Here is a 20643-nt window from a genome sequence, read left to right as displayed (position 1 = left end):
TTTCTCTTCTTTTTGTTAAGTCTGACCAGGGGTTTATCAATCTTATTAATTCTTTCAAAGAACTAGCTCCTAGTTTCATTGATTTGTTCTGCTGTTGTTTTGGTTTCTATTTCATTGATTTCTGCTCTGATCTTTACTATTTTTCTTCTTCTGCTGGGTTTAGACTTTCTTTGCTGTTCTTTCTCCAGCTCCTTTAGGTGTAGGGTTAGGCTGTGTACTTGAGACCTTTCTTGTTTCTTGAGAAAGTCTTGTATTGCTATATACTTTCCTCTTGGAACTGACTTTGCTGTGTCCCAAAGATTTTGAACAGTTGTGTTTTCATTTTCATTTGTTTCCATGAATTTTTAAATTTTTTCTTTAATTTCCTGGTTGACCTATTTATTCTTTTGTAGGATGCTCTTTAGCCTGCATGTATTTGAGGTCTTTCCAACTTTCTTCTTTTGATTGAGCTCTAGTTTCAGAGCATTGTGGTCTGAAAATATGCAGGGAATGATCCCAATCATTTGGTACCAGTTGAGAACTGATTTGTGACCCAGGATATGATCTATTCTGGAGAATGTTCCATGGGCACTAGAGGAGAATATGAGTTCTGTTGTTTTGGGATGGAATGTTCCGAATATATCTGTGATGTCCATCTGGTCCAGTGTGTTATTTAAAGCCTTTATTTCCTTGTTGATCTTTTGCTTAGATGATCTGTCCATTTCAGTGAGGGGGTGTTAAAGTCCCCTACTATTATTGTATTATTGTTGATGTGTTTCTTTGATTTGTTATTAATTGATTTATATAATTGGCTGCTCCCAGGTTAGGGGCATAGATATTTAAAATTGTTAGATCTTCTTGTTGAACTGACCCTTTAAGTATGATATAGTGTCCTTTCTCATCTCTTGTCTTAAAATATAATTGATCTGATATAAGGATTACCACCCCAGCTTTCTTTTGATATCCATTAGCATGGTAAATTGTTTTCCACCCCCTCACTTTAAATCTGGAGGTGTCTTTGGGTCTAAAATTAGTTTCTTGTACACAGCATATCAATGGGTCTTTTTTTTTTAATCCATTCTGATAATCTGTGTCTTTTGATTGGGACAGTTAGCCCATTTACATTCAGGGTAACTATTGAAAGATATGAATTTAGTGCTATTGCATTGCCTGTAAGGTGACTGTTACTGTATAATGTCTCTGTTCCTTTCTGGTCTATGTTACTTTTATGGTCTCTCTTTGCTCAGAGGACCCCTTTCAGTATTTCCTGTAGGGCTGGTTTGGTGTTTGCAAATTCTTTTAGTTTTTGTTTGTCCTGGAAACTTTTTATCTCTCCTATTTTCAATGACAGCCTAGCTGGATATAGTATTCTTGGCTACATAATTTTCTCATTTAGTGCTCTGAATATTTCATGCCAGTCCTTTCTGGCCTGCCAGGTCTCTGTGGATAAGGCTGCTGCCAATCTAATATTTCTACCATTTTATGTTATAGACCACTTGTCCCAAGCTGCTTTCAGGATTTTCTCTTTGTCCCAAAGACTTGTAAGTTTTACTATTAGATGATGGGGTGTGGACCTATTTTTATTGATTTTGAGGGGGGTTCTCTGTGCCTCTTGGATTTTGATGCTTGTTCCCTTCGCCAAATTAGGGAAATTCTCTACTGTAATTTGCTTCAATATACCTTCTGCCCCCCCCTTCTTCTTCTTCTAGGATCCCAATTATTCTAACATCGTTTCATCTTATGGTATCACTTATCTCTCAAATTCTCCCCTTGTGGTCCAGTAGTTGCTTGTCTCTCTTTTGCTCAGATTCTTTTCTCCATTATTTGGTCTTCTGTATCACTAATTCTCTCTTCTGTCTCATTTATCCTAGCAGTAAGAGCCTCCATTTTTTTAAGTGCTATTTTTTAATTTTAAATTTATTTATTTCTTTTCAGCATAACAGTATTCATTGTTTTTGCACCACACCCAGTGCTCCATGCAATACGTGCCCTCCCTATCACCCACCACCTGGTTCCCCAACCTCCCACCCCCCACCCCTTCAAAACCCTCAGATTGTTTTTCAGAGTCCATAGTCTCTCATGGTTCATCTCCCCTTCCAATTTCCCTCAACTCCCTTCTCCTCTCCATCTCCCCATGTCCTCCATGTTCTTTGTTATGAAGCCTCCATTTTTGATTGACCCTCCTTAATAGCGTTTTTTATTTCAACTTGGTTAGGTTTTAGTTCTTTTATTTCTCTGGAAAGGAATTTTATTTCTCCTGAAAGGGCTTCTCTAATATCCTCCATGCTTTTTTTTTTTTTTTTTTTTTTTTTTGGGGACCCCAGCTAGCACCTTGATAGTCGTCATTCTGTTGATTAGGTCCCTAGCTATTGGTATTACCTCTTGTTCTTTTTTTTTTTTTTTTTGTGGTGAGTTTTTCCACCTTGTTATTTTATCCAGATAAGAATAGATGCATGAGAGAACAAAACACTATAAGGGTAGCTATGACCCCAGAAAAATATACACAACCAAATTAGAAGAGACCTGAAACCAGGGGGGGAAGAAAGGGGGAAAAAAGAATATATATATTAGACTGGTGAATAGAATAGAGCCACACACTTGATTTTGGGTGTATTTTGGTCTGCTGGAAGAAACTGCCTCCCAAAATTGTAAAGAAAGAAAAACTTACATAGATACAAACATAAGGGCAAAGATGGAATATGACTGTAAAGATGAAAATTCAAAAAGATTCTAAAAAAGCAATTGATAAGATAAGAAGTTGGTTGAAAAAAGAATAAAAAAGAGGAAAGAATGTTATCAGACTGGAGACTAGAACAAAGCCATGCACTAGACTGTGTATATTTTAATCCATTAGAAGAAATTGTATCCCAAAATTTTAAAGGAAAAGAAACCATATATGTATACAAAAAATAAGGTTAAATACAATGAGGGGATAAAATATGACTATAACAATGAAAATTAAATTTTTTTTAAAAAGGCATTGATAAGATAGTTTAAAAATGTTAAAATAAGAGAAAACATTTAAAAATAGAATAAGAAAAAAATAAAATTAAAAAATTTATCTTTGAAAAACTAAAGGATCATGGGGAAAAAGCCATGAATTCTTTTTTTTTAAATTAAATTTAATTTTTTCTCAGTGTTCCAAAATTCATTGTTTATGCACCACACCTAGTGCTCCATACAGTGTTGCTTTCCCCTAGTTCTGCAGTTCCGCAGTTCTCATTGATCGGTGAACTTGATCTTGGCTGAATATTCTTGCTGATCTTCTGGGGGAGGATCCTGTTGCGGTGATTCTCAAATGTCTTTGCTCAAGGTGGAATTGCACTGCCCTTGCCAGAGGCCGGGCTAAGTAATCTGCTTGGGTTTGCTCTCAGAACTTTTGTTCCCTTAATACTTTCTATAGAGCTTTGGAGGATGGGAATGAAGATGGTGGCCTCCCACTCTCCAGCTCTGTAGTGTCCAAGAACTTGAGCCCCACTCCTCAGTGCACCCTCAGAGAAAAGCAGTCAATCCCTCCAATCTCTCTGGTTTCCAGCCGTGCTCTGTGCTCACCCAGCCTGTGACTGAATGTTTCTGTCTCTGGCGCACAGCCCACTTTGAAGTCTCCAAACCCAGCGGATTCCTGCAGTGCACTCCTGCTTCCTCTGGAAGGAGGTAGGAGGGGGTCTCTCCAGACCTGCCACTCGTGGGGTCCCTGCTCGAAGAGCAGTGGTACGACTGTGCCTTGGATCATGGTTTAAGGTAATCCCAAGCTGAGGGCCCAGTTCTTGGCTCTGTCTCTGCAGCCAGCTTCCCTGCTCCAATATCTGGGAGTTCTGCCACCCTCAGACACCTCTGGTCTTTTTGTGTCCCTGTGGGTCCTGAGACCACACTGTCCCTGCAAGGGCTCCACCCTGTGCTTAGCCTCTGGAGTAACATTCCTCAGCGGAGCAGAGTTCTAAAAGTTCCAATCTTGTGCTCCCCTGCTCTCTTACTTGCCAGGAGCCAGCCCCTCCCGCGGCGGTCTATCTTTCTGTCACTTAAGATTCACTTCTCTGCATGTCCTACCTTCCAGAAAGCGGTCGATTTTCTGTTCTTAAAATTGTTGCTCTTCTCTTCTATCTCCCCCTCAGCTTTGAGTGTTCAGCAATTGATGGTTTCCTGGCAGTCCTTGGCACAGGAGCAACCTCCAAAGTGCTGGGGTGATGAGTTGTGGGCCCCTGTGACTCCCAAGTCAAAAACCCTGCCGAGGGACAGAAAAGCCCCCCAGAAGCATAATTTTCAGCACAGCCATGAAATAGAATTGATTTTTATGTTAATCTTGTATCCCAAAGCCCTGCTAAACTGGCTTATTAGTTCCAGTAGACTTTTATTGTATTCCTTCAGAGTTTCTATGTATAATATTATGTTGTCTAATAATAGAGATGCTTTTACTTCTTTATTTCCTTTATGAATAACTTTTGTTTCTTTTTTTCTTTCTTTCTCTCTCCCTTTTCTTTTCTTTTCTTTTCCATTTATTCCTTCCTCCCTCCCTCCCTTCTTCCCTTCCCTCACTCCCCCCTCTATTTTTTCCTTCCTTCATTTCTTTCTCTTCCTGGATAGAACTTCTAGTACAACGTTGAATAGAAGTGGTGATAGAGATAATCTTGTTTTGTTTAATCATAAGGGAAAGTGTCTAGTCTATATCTATGAAGTGTGACATTAGGTATGAGTTTTTCATAGATGCCCTTTATCAGGTTGAGGACATTCCTTTCTGCTCCTAGTTTGTTGAGTGTTTTTATTACCAAATGGTGTTAGATTTTTGTCAAATACTTTCTCTGGCTGTATTGAGATAACTGTGTGGTTTTCATTTTTATTTCATTTTATAAAAAAGGTTTTATTTATTTATTTGATGGAGGGAGAGAGATCACAAGTAGGCAGAGCAGCAGGCAGGGAGGGGGGGAAGCAGGCTTCCTGCTGAGCAGAGAGCCCGATGTGGGCCTTGATCCCAGGACCCTGAGATTATGACATGAACTGATGGCAGAGGTTTAACCCACTGAGCCACCCAGGTGCCCCACTGCGTGGTTTTTAAAAAAATTTTGTTGTTATATTGTATTAAATAACCTGGAATTGCTGGGATAAACCCCTCTTGATGATGGTATATCCTTCTTTTGATATGTTGCTGGGTTCAGTTTGCTAATATTTTGTTAAGGATTTGTGCTTCTGTGTCATAAGTTAGTCTGTAGTTCTCTTGTACTGTGATATTATTGTTTGGTTTTAGTATCAGGGTAAAACTGGCTAGGCAGAATGAGTTTGAAAATCTTCCTACCTCTTCTATTTTTTGAAGAATTTGTGCAAAATTAGTGTTGACTGCATTTTAAATATTTGCTAGAACTCACCTGAGAAACCATCTGGAGCTGAGCTTCTTTTTGTCAGCAGTTTCTTCACTACTAACTCTGTCTTTTTATTTGTCTTTCAGATTGCCTGTGTGTGTGTGTGTGTCATTTTATGTCACTTTCTAGTTTATATTTTTCTAGGAATTTTTCCATTTTGTCTAATTTATTGGCATTCAGTTTCATAGTATTCCCTGTAGTCCTTTTTTAAAAGATTATTTATTTATTTGTTTGACAGACAGAGATCACAAGTAGGCAGAGAAACAGGCAGAGAGAGAGAGAGAGAGGAGTAAACAGGCTCCCTGCCGAGCAGAGAGCCGGATGTGGAGCTTGATCCCAGTACCCTGGGAACACGACCCGAGCCAAAGAAAGAGGCTTTAACCCACTGAGCCACCCAGGCACCCCACCTCTGTAGTCCTTTTTAGTTTTGTAATATCAGCAGTAATCTCCTCTTTCACTTCTGATGACAGTAATTAGAATGTCTTCTCCTTTTTCCTTGGTTGTCTAGCTAAAGGTCTTTTGAAAGAATCAGCTTTGCTTTCTTTGAATTTTCTCTTGTTTTTTAGTCTCTATTTCCTAAGTTTCTGCTCTTGTCTATATTATATGCTTCCTTCTGCTTGCTTTTAGTTTAGTGTGCTCTTGTATTTTTGGCACGTTTTTGACCGAAAGCTGGGTTATTGATTTGGAATCTTGGTTCTTTTTAAAGGTAGGCATATATAATGATAAATTTCTTTCTGGTCATTGCTTTTGCTACATCCCATGGGTTTTGGTATGTAGTTTCCTCATGCATATATTCTCCAAGTAATTCTAAAATGCCTTTTAGATTTCTTCTTTGCTAATTGGCTGTATAAGAGTGTATTGTGTAATTTTCACAGATTAGTGGGTTTTCCATGTTGTTTGTGTTTTGTTTTCTAGTTTTACTCCATTGTTGTTGAAGGGCATACTATGTATTATTCCATCCTGACACAATTTCTTAAATGGTGTGATATATTAAAGTAGCCTATTATAGTCTTGTGTTTCCAAAGAGGCTCTAGTCCAAAAATAAAAGGCTAAGAGATCCAAGAATGTAATCCTGTTTCTTTGGTCACTCTATAAATGTGGCAGGAGACACTGATCTGACTGCTCTAATGGTGGCCTGTGTGTGTGACTTGCTGTGGCTTAGCCATTAGCTCGAAAGTTTGAATAAATGTCACAGAGGGAATAACCATGAATCCTGGTATCTTTTAATCCTCAGGTTGGTAGACCAAATTATAATTGCTCCAGGGAGATTTTGCATTTTCATTGATATTTCTGTTTTTTTTTCCTTATAGTACTGTTTCCATTCCTTACCCCGGTTTTTGAAATGTTAAATATCTGGCTATTTCCAAAAAGAGTTACTGATTTTTTCAAGAAATCTGTAGAAAGGATGAAGGAAAGTCGCCTCAAAGATAAACAAAAGGTAAATCCAGTGGTGGTTACATGTGCATGTTCACTTTTGATCTTTTATTGAGCTCTATGCATCTGATGTGTACACTACTAAGTATGTTTTTATGGTAAACAGAGAACTCTAGAGTTTAGGGCAAGAGACTTCTAACATTTTAGAGACAATGAAGAAGGTGGAGGTCAGGAGAGGAGATAAGAAGATGAGCCAGAGAGTGTTTAAAATTTAAGAATAAGCATGCCAATGAGTATGTCAGTGCATAAACTGTGGTGAGAGAAAAGCTATCACTTCCCTTCAATAAATGGTCAAAACATAAAAATTACTGTGTAAAATCATTTTCCTGGTAGTATAATTTTGCCATATATTACATTGGCAAAGGGGCCCTTCAATTCTAAGTGTCTTTTCTTACACATTCTCTGGTGGATGATCCCCTCAGGTGCCTGGTTATGTTAAATTTGAGGCTGTCATAGTCTGGAATGAGCAAGTGTCTTCTTTGGGCACTGAGGCTGCAAGTTGGCCAAGTAGGGTTTGCCTTTCTTAGTCCTGGCGGCCGGCACTAGGGTGTATATAGGACAGGGAGATAGGAATGGTACCCCAGGATCTCTCTGTAGATTTTGCAGAGTTCTGAGAGGGTGAGGCATTGGAAGATGCTGACACAGAAGCTTCTGTGGACTCTGGGTGTAATGGAGCCATATTCTCAGGAGAAAGTTAGGTTCTGCACCCCTGTTTATTTCTGACTTCACAAGTGACTTTTTGTCATTGAAATGTCTCTTTCTGTGTCCAGCACCGAGTGGACTTTCTTCAGCTGATGATTAACTCCCAGAATTCCAAAGAAATGGACATGCATAAAGGTAAGCCAGGAGAGCTTCAGAGGGCTCTCGATGGGGCATCTCAGAGACAGGAGATGGTTCTGAGATATGGAGGAAGATTTTTAGAAGATGGAATATCAGAAAATCGAAGGAAGACATATGTTCAGATACAAATGGTAGCCAGAGCATTGTCCAGAACACAGCCACAGTTTGTTCAAAGCTCAAAGGGCAATGATAGTCAAAGCTATCAGTAGTCTGCCATATGGGAGCTTGTTTGCAATGGCAATCCTCCAGCCTAATCCAGGCCCACTGAATCAGAACCTCTGCCTGGAAATTCACATCAAGGCTTCATCACATCAGGAGGCACCTGGCTGCAGTATTGGTGACCTTCACTTGGAACATTTGGTTAAACTTGTGTTCACTGTCTTAATCTACTGCAAGTTTTTCTTTTCCTTTTGTAATTAAGAAGTAACTGGTGCAGGATGCCTTCACCTACTACTTTTATCACCCATGGATGGTATTTGACAAAACCCATTATTACTATGATGGTTGGAAATGATGACTTTCTACTTCCACCATTTCTTCTACATTTGGAGTGATAGTTCATTGTTAGGGTGAGCTTTCCATTCATCATCATTATTGTATTTGTTTATTTATTTTTTATTATGTCCAGTTAGTCAGCATCGAGTATATCATGAGTTTTTATGCAGTGTTCAACAATTTGCTAGTTATGTATAATATCAAGTATTCTGTATTTGTCTATTTATAAATGTCAATATGATCTCATATATTACTTACTTAGTCTCTTATATGATTTTTTATTTAGATTGTCAATTTTCTCAGATTTGTCTCTGTAAGTCCTTTCATTTGGGCTCCTGTGTTCTTTTTTCTTTTAACTTCTTTTTTTATGTTTTCAGTAGACTTTATTTATTTTAAAAGATTTGATTTGTTAGAGAGAGAGAAAGATTTGATTTGTTAGCGAGAGAGTTAGAGGAGAGAAGAGGCAGACAGAAAGAGAAGCAGGCTTCCTACTGAGCAAGGAGACCAATACAGGACTTGATCCCAGGACCCTGGGATCAGGACCAGAACCGAAGGCAGACAATCGACTGAGCCACACAGGCATCCCAATAGACTTTATGTATTTTTTAAAGGTTTTATTTATTTATTTGAGAGAGAAAGAGTGAGAGAATGAGAGGAGAGATGGTCAAAGGGAGAAGCAGACTCCTCATGGAGCTGGGAGCCCGATGTGGGACTTGATCCCAGGACTCTGGGATCATGACCTGAGCCAAAGGCAGTTGCTTAACCAACTGAGCCATCAGGCAGTCCTAGACTTTAATTTTTATGGCAGTTTTAGGTTCACTGCAAAATTGAGTGAAAGACACAGTGATTTATCCCATATTCCCCCTGCTCCACTTACATGTCCCCTCTATCAAAATCTCCCACCATGTGGTAATTTTGTTATAGTCAATGTCCATACAGTGACACATTATTACCACCCCAAATCCATAGTTTACATTACAGTTCACCCTTGGTGTTGTATATGCTATGGGTTTAGACATATGTACAGTGATGTATATCCACCACTATAGCACACAGAGTATTCTGTATCCTTTTGCCATATTATCTCCTGAGCATTTCCTTGCATTCTGGTGTGGGACATTCCAGTTTCTCTTGTTTCCCTTGATGAGCCTTGGAATTAGCCATTTTCTCCAGGAAGCTCTGTTTCCTTTTTGAGAATGGTATTTAGAAACCAGAATCTGGGGTCTAGGAGTGCTTGTTGCTTGAGGGTTTCTTTGCTTCTATTTCCTCTCAGTGCGTCAAGCCCACAATATCAACTATATTTACACAGGACAAATCAATATAAGTATTTCTTTTTTTTAATTTTTTATTCGTTTATTTGTTTATTTACAGCATAACAGTGTTCATTGTTTTGGCATCACACCCAGTGCTCCATGCAGTACGTGCCCTCCCTATTACCCACCACCTGCTTCCTCAACCTCCCACCCTACCCCCCCGCCCCTTCAAAACCCTCTGGTTGTTTTTCAGAGTCCATAGTCTCTCAAGTATTTCTTTTTTTAAAAAAAATATTTTATTTATTTATTTGACACGGGGAGAAAGACAGCGAGAGAGAGAACACAAGCAGGGGGAATGGGAGAGGGAGAAACTGACTTCCTGCTGAGCAGGAAGGCTGATGTGGGGCTTGATCTCAGCACCCTGGATAATGATCTGAACCAAGGCAGAGTGAGGCACCCAGGTGCCCCTGTATTGTTCTATTCTCTCTCTCTCTCTCTAGTTCTACTACTTCCTATGATGAAGGAGATACTCTATATATGCTTGGTTCTGTATACAACCACTACACACATGTGACTTTTGAGCACTTGACATGTGGCGAGTGTCACTGAAGATCTGACTCTTACATTGGATTTAATATAATTAAGTAAAATTTAAATAAAAATAGCCACATCTGGCAAGTGGCTGCCTTATTGGACAGCATAGCTCTAAACTTTGATTATCATGGGGTTCTTGGTAATCGAGGCTAGAATTTGATAGTTGAATTTATCCACAGCATCATCACAGAAGTGTGCCTGGGAAATCAGAACTCTATAGACCTTTTATACACTCTTTGTATTACTTTTGGTTATAAATTACATGTTTGTGGTGGATGCCATTTCAGTGCTCTAAGTATCTAAATATCCTGATACAGTTCTGGTGAAAGAAATTAGAGCATGACCATGCTGAGTTCCTGCCAGGAGAAAATCAAAGGAGATGCCAACTTATATTCAGAGTGGGGCCATTCACTTAGGAAGGTGACATTCAGGCTACGATTGAATAGGCATTGCTAATGCCACTCACTGGCTATAGTTTGTCTGTTTCTCGCTAGCTAGTACCCTGCTATTGATGCCTTCTTTCTTCTGCTCCTTTAATGGCATGAATTATCCTAGTTCAGTCACCACTCTTCTCACTTTGTCTGTGTCGTAGTTTCTGTACATACTGGAGGTCATCCACTTGAGAAGTCGTGTTCCAGGTCTTCTGTTAGTGGAGACCTCGGAAAGGTATACGCTGTGCTTCTCAAGATAGGTTGTGCACACAGGTCACCACATCTCATGAAAGGTCAGATTTTGATTCGATTGTTCTAGGGTGACGTTTGAGAGTCTGCATTTCTAATAAACTCCCAGATGCTGCAGATCCCACATTTGGAGCAGCAAGAGTTTATCTGTAGCCCAATTACGTTCTCTTAAGTTCCCACAGATATGTTTAGATGAAAGATCATTCCTTTTTCCTGACAATGCCTTCCTGACTAAACCTTAGCATTGCAAACTCTCTAAAGAAATTTATGTTCTGTTTTAGCTGGAAGGACTTAAATTTTCCTGGGGGAGAATGCTATCCCATGTGACTTAGGAGTCCTTTTGGGATTCTCCAAAGGACATACTGATAACTCTGTGTATGTTAGACGAAATGCCATTTCCTGAAATCACCTATCTGTGTTGGTGGGGAAGGTGGCATGAGCAGGAATGGATGGTCAAGACCATGAGAATAGGCCATGGGAATAACCAGGTCAAGACAACTTCTGGCCTTTCTGGCTCTGTAAGATAGACATCAGAGTGCAAACCACTGTGAGTTGGATTCTGGATTGATTTTAAATCCCCCCCAAGGGAATTGTGAGTTTCAAATTGATTTCTCATCATCTAAAATGTGGTATTTTATATTCATCTGTTTTAGTTCAAATGTCTCTCTTCTCCTTTTAGCTCTGTCTGATCTGGAACTCGTGGCCCAATCTATTATCTTTATTTTTGCTGGCTATGAGACCACTAGCACTTCTCTTTCCTTCCTTCTGTATGAATTGGCCACTCACCCTGATGTCCAGAAGAAACTGCAGGAGGAGATTGATGCAACTTTCCCTAAGAAGGTGAGTGGGTCCTGTTGAGGAGGGAGTCCGAATAGGCTTGGTTATATCTCAGTAACAGATTAGCTCTCAAATCGAGTGGGTTTTCATAAAAAGGTTTACTTCTAACTCACGTTTGCATGTCCAGCATGGGAGTGAGTCTCTGCTTCATATAGTTGTTTGGTGGTACTGGGGAAAGAGGCTCCCCTTTCTTATACCTTTATTATCTGGAACTTGGGGACTAATTGTTGGCAGGGGAACAAGGAACTAAACTTCCAGCTTAGGAAGAGACCTGGCCTGGGGGCTGGAGTACCTTATTGAGCAAACAGTGAAATCCCAGACCAACAATAAGGGGACCTTTCCAGCAACAGAGGGTGGGGCTGAGATCCGATTCCCTTCACAATATTCCCTAGAAATGAAATTGTGTTCCCACAGTCGGTGGCATCCAGTCCTACCCCTCTCTTGTCCTGTTTGTGTTGAAAGGAACTAGTGTCTCCCCCAATTACAGTTTTTATGTAATATAGTGTTTCTCTCTAAATACTGTAAATATAATTGAATATAATTGAAAAGATAGGAAGCAGGATATTTCCACTAGAAGAGTTTATGTGGCAGAGCAGATCTTTTCTGTTGTATGTTCTTCTTCTATGGTGTGGGTGTGTGACCTCTGTTTTGAAAGGAAATGGTGACTTCAACATATTTCACTGATCTAGTGTCGTAGGGAAGGAGAAATAAAATAAGATAAAAACAGAGAGGGAGACAAACTATAACTCTTAAATATAGGAAACTGAGGGTTTCTGGAGGGGGATGGGGCATCTGGGTGATGGGAATTAAGGGAGGCACCTGATGTAATGAGCAATGGTGTTATATGCAAGTATGAATTATTAAATTCTATACCTGAAACTCATAATACACTATATGTTAACTAAATTGAACTTAAATAAAAACTAAAAAAAAACCCATTAAGTGCCACAGTGTTCGTCTCTTTTGTTCACACGAGGAAGAAAAAATCACTACCTAGGAAGGATTTCAGTCCCTGTTTAGGGAATTGTCCCAGCGGTCTCCCCTAGTGACTTGTGTCCCTACTCTACACATGTCAGTGGGCCACTGAGCAGGTCAAAGGACATGGTAGATATTAAAACATCCATAAATGCCCTTTATGAAAATACATGATTCTTAGGTGTTCCTAACACTTCAGAAGGAGTGTATAGAGTGAGTTGAATGTTGATTCCAAATCTCAATGTATCAAAATCTGTTTCTTTCCTTCCAGGCACCACCCACTTATGATGCCCTTGTACAGATGGAGTATCTGGACATGGTGTTGAATGAAACTCTCAGATTATACACAATCGGTGGTAGACTTGAGAGAGTCTGTAAGAAAGATGTGGAGATCAGTGGTATGTTCATTCCCAAAGGGACGGTGGTGATGGTGCCAGTCTTTACTCTTCACCGAGACCAGGATCTCTGGCCAGAGCCTGAGGAGTTCCGTCCTGAAAGGTACAGGAAACCTTGGAATGGGGAACCCACCCTCATATTGGAGGATATTCTGATATTTCCTTCGTATAGATGAGAAGCATGTAGTTGACAATTATTTGTACATCTTTTTATTTTTAGAAGTATTTTTTATTACAAGATGATCATTGTCAAATTTTGCACTCTAGTTGAGAAAAAAGAAGATTAATGTCATCACCAGTCACATACATCATCATTAATCATATGATATATGTCCTTGTGGATATTTTTCTATGCATATACATTAGTAAAAGTTAGTATGGCATTATATATGTATATACTTTTTTAAAATTTAGAGGGAGTTGAGGGAAACTGGAAGGGGAGATGAACCATGAGAGACTATGGACTCTGAAAAACAACCAGAGGGTTTTGAAGGGGCGGGGGGGTGGGAGGTTGAGGAAGCAGGTGGTGGGTAATAGGGAGGGCATGTACTGCATGGAGCACTGGGTGTGATGCCAAAACAATGAACACTGTTATGCTGTAAATAAGCAAATAAAAAAAATTAAAAAAAAAGAACTAAGTAAGTTAATGTACATAAAATAGTATAATACCAGGGACTAATAAAGTACCCATGCATGATCAAAAAAAAAAATTTAGATTTTTTTTTTAGTGTTCCAAGATTCATTGTTTATGCACCACACCCAGTGCTCCATGCAATATGTGCTCTCCTGAATACCCACCACCAGGCTCTCCTAACCCCCCACCCTGTCCCCTCCAAAACTCTGTTTGTTTCTCAGAATCTACAGTCTCTCATGGTTCATCTCCCCCTCAGATTTTTCCCAATTAACTTTTCCTTTTCTTTTCCTAATATCCTCCGTGCTATTCCTTATGCTCCATAAGTAAGTGAATATTTCACTCAGCATACTCTCCTCCAGTCCTGTCCATGTTGATAGAAAGGTTGAATATTCATCCTTTCTGAATGGGAGGCATAATATTACATTGTTATAGGGACCATATTTTTTTATGAAGATATAGTCCCTATATATGATGGCATTATAAATTTTTTGAACTACTTACTTAATGTAACAGTAAGCTATAAACAACATACCATATTTGTGTTTGTTAATGTTATCCTTTTTAAGACAATGGGACTTGTATTCCTTTCAGTTTTTCTGCACTCTCTAGCTATCTGCATTCACTCCTCATATTCTCACATTTCATCTTTGCAACCCTGGGCCACCATTTCTGCTAGCTGTAGTGTGAGAGCAGAGGCTGTGGAGCGGATGGTTCACGTCCCTGACAGGAGGAACAGCCTCAGAAGGACACAGACACACAGGCCTGTGCTGTCTGTGGCTGCAGTCCTGTGCCAGCTCAAACCTCACTCAGTATCTAGGGTTCACCCAGAGCAAGCTCATCTGTTCTCTAGCTGTCTGAGACATCCTCCTTGGAGGGGTCTTGAGCTTTCTCTTCTGATGATTCAGAGCAGAGTCTGGCTTTGGGTGCAGCTTGAATTCTGCTACAGTCCGTGCTTTCCTGTTTTTTGTATTGGGGAGCACAATCTAGATGAACATTTTAGGGATCTAGACGTTTAGCCCCTGTCTCTAAGGTCCCTGATGGCAGAGCTCTTGTCCTGTTGCACGGCGTCCCTAGTGCTAGCAATGCATCCACACACAGTACTTGCTGAAAGATCTCAAAGTGACCAAGTCATTTGCTTTCTGTACAAGGAGACCTGATGGTTCCCAGAGGCTCAGCAGTTCCCTCTCCTGTAGCTTCTGGAAGGGAAACCAGGGAGCACTCCTGGTACTTGTCTGTGACTCATTCAGTCACGAGAGGAAGAGCTTATCTGTGTGTGTTAGGGACTGTGCCAGGCAGTATGCAATCCATGTATTAAAAATGTCTGTTATGGATAATTTTATTAAAGATTTTATTTATTTGATGGTGCCTGGGTGGCTCATCGTTAAGCAGCTGCCTTCGGCTCAGGTCATGATCTTAGGGTCCTGGGATCGAGCCTCATGCCTTGCCTCTGCTCACCTCTCTCCCTCTCTTCTCCCTCTCTCACTCCCCCTGCTTGGGTTCCCTCTCACTCTGTCTCTCTCTCTGTGCAATAAATAAATAAAATCTTAAAAAAAAAAAGGATTTTATTTGAGTGAGAGAGAGGGAAAAAGAGCACAAGTGGGGAAAGGGGCAGAAGGAGAGGGAGTGTGAGAAGCAGGCTCCCCACTGAGCAGGGAACCCAACATGGGGCTTGATCCCAGGACCCTGGGATTATGACCTGAGCTGAAGACAGATGCTTGACCAACTGACCCATGCAGGTGCCCCTATTGTGGAGAAATTTTGACACATGTAAAACATATTCTATAGACACAAGTCTATGAAATACTTTACATGAATCTATCTGTGCCCATCACCTGCCCAACAAACACCAACCCTTATCAGCTGCTCCATCCATGCACTGTTATAATTCCTTATCTGTTTTCCGTATTACATTAAAGCATATCAACAGTTAACATTCTAGTATCTTCTCTATAATATAGTGAGTTTTAAATAGTACCTCACCACAATGCCATTATCACTTTTCATTGATATAAATATGGAGGAATGAATTGTGAATAAATTATAGTTCTAACCTTTAAGGAATTTATAGCTTTGTGGGACAGATAGACAAAAACTCAGTAATTAGAGTGATTATTCATAATTGTGAGTATGATTATAGTGGAGTCGTATCATATGCCTATGTAAATAATCTGAAAATCGGTTGGGGTGGTCCTAGCAGGAGGGTAAGGAGGTAAAGGAAAAAAATAACAATGTAAACCATGGGAGGCATTTGACCTGCTTTCTTTCTCTATGGATATAAGACCAATGTCAGTCAGTGTAGGTGAGATCCTACATTTCCTTCAATCAGGCTCATTTCTTGCCTTTCAGAGGGTGAACATCTCACCATGTTGAATATAATTCGAGTGTTTAAGATACATCTTTTCAAAAGCATTTATCCCATCTCTTCAACAAGACTGAATGTCCCCATAGGGGAAGGGGTATCCAATGACCTGTAGCAACGACCACAGCAGAGTATCATAGCAGGACTTCTGTAACCAGCCCATCAAATTTCCTATGTACCCCTGGTTGAGACCCCCAAATATGTAGCTCTTGTGGTTTTTATGTTTCCTCACTTGTTTCCAACTTGTGTTGTGGAACCAGGTTCAGCAAGAAGAACAAGGACAGCATAAATCCTTATACATACCTGCCTTTTGGAACTGGACCCCGAAACTGCCTTGGGATGAGGTTTGCGATCATAAACATGAAACTTGCCCTTGTCAGAGTCCTGCAGAACTTCTCCTTCAAACCTTGTAAAGAAACACAGGTCAGAGAGAGCACTTTCTGCAAAAAGAATGTTTTATTGTATTTTTTTAAAAACTAAGAGATATGGAATAGGGGTGTGTGTGTGTGTGTGTGTGTGTGTGTGGACTCATTTATGCCTAGTAATTTGTTCTATCAGTCAGAGTATCTATTCGAAGCCATCTGTGATGTTCAAAGGCCCTTCAGTTCCTGAGTGCCATATCTATGGTTTATGACCACCCAACCATAAGGGTCACATGGTCAGTACAGTTCATGTGACATCATTATACACAGACTGATGACCTTGAGCGTATTTTAAATTTCTTTTACGTCCACGGAAAGGAAGGAACCAAGTTGTGCACAGTCATGACCTTCAGTGATAGTCATGATGTGGCTTTTGAACGATGTTCTTCTCCACCACAACTTACAGACACTCTGGTGACCGAAGTTCTCAAAGCCTCATTGTATGTGGGAATCAGTGGGTTTGTGAAAAATCCTGATGCCCAGGTCATCTCAGAAACTCTAACCTAAGTCACCCAGAGTGTGGCTTTAAAGGTGCCCCCATGATTCTCAAGGGCAGGCAAGGTTGAGAATCTGGTGTAAAACATGTCTGCATGATGTGAAGGACTCCCAGGGTTAGGCCATCCTGGGTATGTGGCTCCACCTTCTGCAAGCCTGGCTCCTGTCAGGCTGTACTTCCTTCCCATCCCAATCTGTCATCATGAATGGATGTTTCCAGGAGAGAGGTGACAGGGTGTCTAGCAGTGCAGATGTCCATACAACAAAATGTGCAATAAACACTCAGGAGTCAATGTGTAGAAAATTAACTCTGGCACTTTTCAATATTGTTGCCATAATGGCTAAGAATCTGTTTTAAATGTTAAAGACTCATCCTGTTCCCTTAAAATTAATATAAAAGAACAACACCAGCCAACATGAATGTGTCTCCAGCCAGGTACAGAGTAAGTAACAATAGATCATCTGTTGAATGAGTGATGGATGAAAGCTTCCATGCTCCAGTCTCGACAGCTTACAGAGTAATTTTAAAAAATCAGAGATAGATGAATCTAATAATAGTATTTATGCATTTTTAATGCATTACTGTCCTTTACATATCTTGCCTTCTTTGCTTCTATTGTTGGCAGGGTTTCGTTTGTTGGTTCTCATATGCTTGTTTAACTGTTGCAGATCCCCATGAAATTAAGTGTTCAAGGGTTAATTCAACCAGAAAAACCCATTGTTCTAAAGGTTGAGCCAAGAGATGGAAGTGTGAGTGGAGCCTGACTTTCCCTATGGACTTCCCCTTTGTTCTTCAAGAAGCTGTATCTCAGATCACCAGAGACCTCAATTTCCTTTGTGAGTAAACCCAGAAATGAAGATGGCCCATATCTACTGCCCATGACAGATGACTAGGGCTTCCATACATTCACTTATCTTTTTTGGTGTCTGTGTGGAGCATTCTGTATTGTGGAGAGTGAAGGAGGTGACCAATAAGTGCCAGTGATATAGACTCAGCCTGTCTGGTTCATACAGACTACCCCAGTTAGTACCATCTGTTCCCCTGATCAAGAATAAAACTTTCTCAAGAATTTTATCAACCTTCTTTAATGAAAATGAGAATTATTGTAATGATTATGGGAGTGATATTTCTATCACAGGTCTTACTTTGAATATGCTATATTAAATATCATACTGAGGAAGTCTATCAACATCACTTTCAAAAGTCTGAACTGGGGGCGCCTGGGTGGCTCAGTGGGTTAAGCCTCTGCCTTTGGCTCAGGTCATGATCCTAGGGTCCTGGGATCAAGTCCTATATCAAGGCCTATATCTGCCAAGCAGAGAGCCTGCTTCCTCCTTTCTCTCTCTCTCTGCCTACTTGTGATCTCTCTATCAAATAAATAAATAAAATCTTAAAAAAAGGTCTGAATTGATAGTTTTGTGCACATTAAAAGGGGATCCATGGAACAATGAGTGAGAGCCAGTGACTGAATGTTTTGATCATTATAGTCGCTGGGTGGGTGGAGCTCGTTCAGAACTCCAATGTGATATATGAAGATAAGAGAGTTAATCCACTGTGACTTTGCCCATTGGTCAGAAAGTATATTCACAATTTAATTCTACAGGTTTTGGAGCACATGTTTTTTCTAACTCTCAATTGAGGCACTTAGTATTATATGATTAGTTTTCATCTCATCTGCCCTGGTATTCTGGCCTCCAGAGGATATGCTTTCTCTTTGTGCTCTCACGTCAGCTCCCAACTGTGCTGACAGAATGAATATTGAATCAGAGGTGGTTGATTGGCCGGTTGACTTGGCAGGAAGGCTAAAAGCATTTGTCCATTTCAGTTGGTATGAGGAGATGCATAGAATTCTTTCTATTTCTCCCCTCCCCTCCAGCCCCTTCTATCTCCTCTCCTGGCCTCTTCCTTTGCCTTTCCTTTCAAGATAATTCAGTCCTAATGCCATCGGTGGGGCACAGCCATGTGGGTGGCCCCACACTGGGGATCAGGGGCACAGAAGAAAGTCACAGTGACTCTAAGTTAGAGACTGAGTGGGGTGGGGATGGTGTGCACATGGAAAAGCAGGCTGTCATGGGTGTGGGAGTCCTAGCTAGATGAGAAGGGTGGTTGGTCTGATGGAGACCTTGGAGCCCAAGTACAGTATGGAGAACCCAAGTAGCCGGTGGGGGTGATATATGAGTGTTAAGGGGTGGAATAAGGGTTAGTTACATAAAGGGCGATTGATCAAATAAGTAAATCTATTACCACTAAATGGTTTCAGGAGTTTCTCACTTTTGGAGAAGGGAATCACTGATTTGGAAAGGGAGAAAATCAAATGAAGCCTGTGTATTCAGAGACTGGAAGTGAGTGTGTCAATGTAATGTCGTGATTTCCTATGGATAGATGATAGATTGGTAGAGAGATAGAAATATGTGTGTCTGTCTCTGTGTGTGCAAGAACACATATCCCCTACCTCTCTCCATGGACAGTTCTTAGAAACAGTCATGCGGTGAGGGCACAGAGCATACCTACTGCCCAGATCTTGGCTCACAAATGTCAGTTTCCACTGAAGGGAACTATGTATATTCAGAGAAATGACTGGTTCCAGGCTGGGAGAGCACATGATGAGCCAGGAGCATCTTGTGCTCCACAATGATGGGGAAACGTCCACAGGACACAGAACTAACATGCGGGGTCTCCTCTACCCCTCAGGCATGATTTGGGCATCATGATAACTAACGATAGGGAGAGATTATAGCCCATTGAATAAAACTGGACACTTGAGTACACACAGGTAGAGAGAAATGTAGGAACAGATTATAATCGATGAGGACGCTCACACAGTTTCAAAGGACTACAGCTCAGACACCCTGAGTTCCTGAAGAAAGAGCAGCTCACAGAGCAGAGACCCGGAAGACCAGTGAGTATCATCAGGAGCAGGAGGAAGGGATGGAGCATCACCAGAAAGGATGCGATGAGAGGAACCCAGCGTCCCCTCTGGGATATTCTTGCCAAGGAGGCAAACCTGAAAAGAAATCCCCCAAATTGTGAGACAGACCTGAATAAAGGAATATCTACCCCTAATTTGTAACTGGTATGTAATCTTCTACAATGTCATGGTCCTGAAAGCAATAAAGAAGAAAACACAAGCCAGTGTTGGAGTCATTGGCCCCCAACCCCACCTTACAGCAAACAACTGTGTTTCAACCTATCCCAGGAAGGGGAACCTTTCAAGAGTCTGTCTGAAATTTCCTGATGTGCACTAGTGAGTCATCTGCAGGATAGAAACCCTGCAAGTCCATTCCCCAGAATGAAGGTGTCCTGTCCTGAAGCAACGCTTCCTTTTCCCTCTGTGCTCTTCCTGCCCCACTCTAGTCCCTAGAAAACCCTGCATTTGTACACCTCCTGGGAGCATCTGTCGAGTTGGCAGGTGGGAGGGTGCCAGTGCATGAATTGCTTAATAAAGCCGATTAGATGTTCAACTTGCTTGCTGGATTTTTTTTTCCCACAAAAACCAGAGACAAATTAAGGCAGTGTTCCAGACTGAACAAAAGAGACTAAAGAAGGGTGACATGTAACCTCAGTGTGTGAGCAGGGTGCTTCTGCTATGAAGGAAGGACATTGTGGGGCTCTTAGGGAAATTGAAGGATCTGACTGTTATTTGCAAAATTTGTCAGCGTCCACTTCCTAACTTTGATAGATTACAGGGGATAATGAAATACTGGGTCAGCATTTACTCTGAGATGTGTCAGGAACATAGTTCTTGGAAGAGACTCTTCTGGAAGGCTGTGATTGTTTTTAGGAGAAGAGGGTCACAAAAGCAGCTTGAGACTACACAGCTCTCTCTGCCCTCTGTTTTTGTCTGACTTGTATTATTTAATACACACAGTGATTGAGAGATGGGGAACTCTGAGGCTGGA

The 20643-nt window shown here is 40.8% G+C and overlaps 1 protein-coding gene across 1 annotated transcript in view; it reads left to right on the top strand.

Moving 5' to 3' along the window:
- Positions 1–17818, top strand: part of LOC123933457 (cytochrome P450 3A12) — a 46098-nt gene extending 28280 nt beyond the window's left edge. The window contains exons 8-13 of the mRNA XM_045992643.1: positions 6641–6768; positions 7535–7601; positions 11306–11466; positions 12710–12936; positions 16087–16249; positions 17413–17818. Coding sequence (XP_045848599.1) covers positions 6641–6768; positions 7535–7601; positions 11306–11466; positions 12710–12936; positions 16087–16249; positions 17413–17508 — 842 coding nt within the window. The 3' untranslated portion in view covers positions 17509–17818. The remainder of the gene's footprint in view (positions 1–6640; positions 6769–7534; positions 7602–11305; positions 11467–12709; positions 12937–16086; positions 16250–17412) is intronic.
- The last annotated feature ends 2825 nt before the right edge of the window (positions 17819–20643 follow it).

Source organism: Meles meles, chromosome 21 (genome assembly GCF_922984935.1).
Source record: "Meles meles chromosome 21, mMelMel3.1 paternal haplotype, whole genome shotgun sequence".
Taxonomy (NCBI): Eukaryota; Metazoa; Chordata; class Mammalia; order Carnivora; family Mustelidae; genus Meles; species Meles meles.
This window is presented reverse-complemented; position numbering and strand designations above follow the sequence as displayed.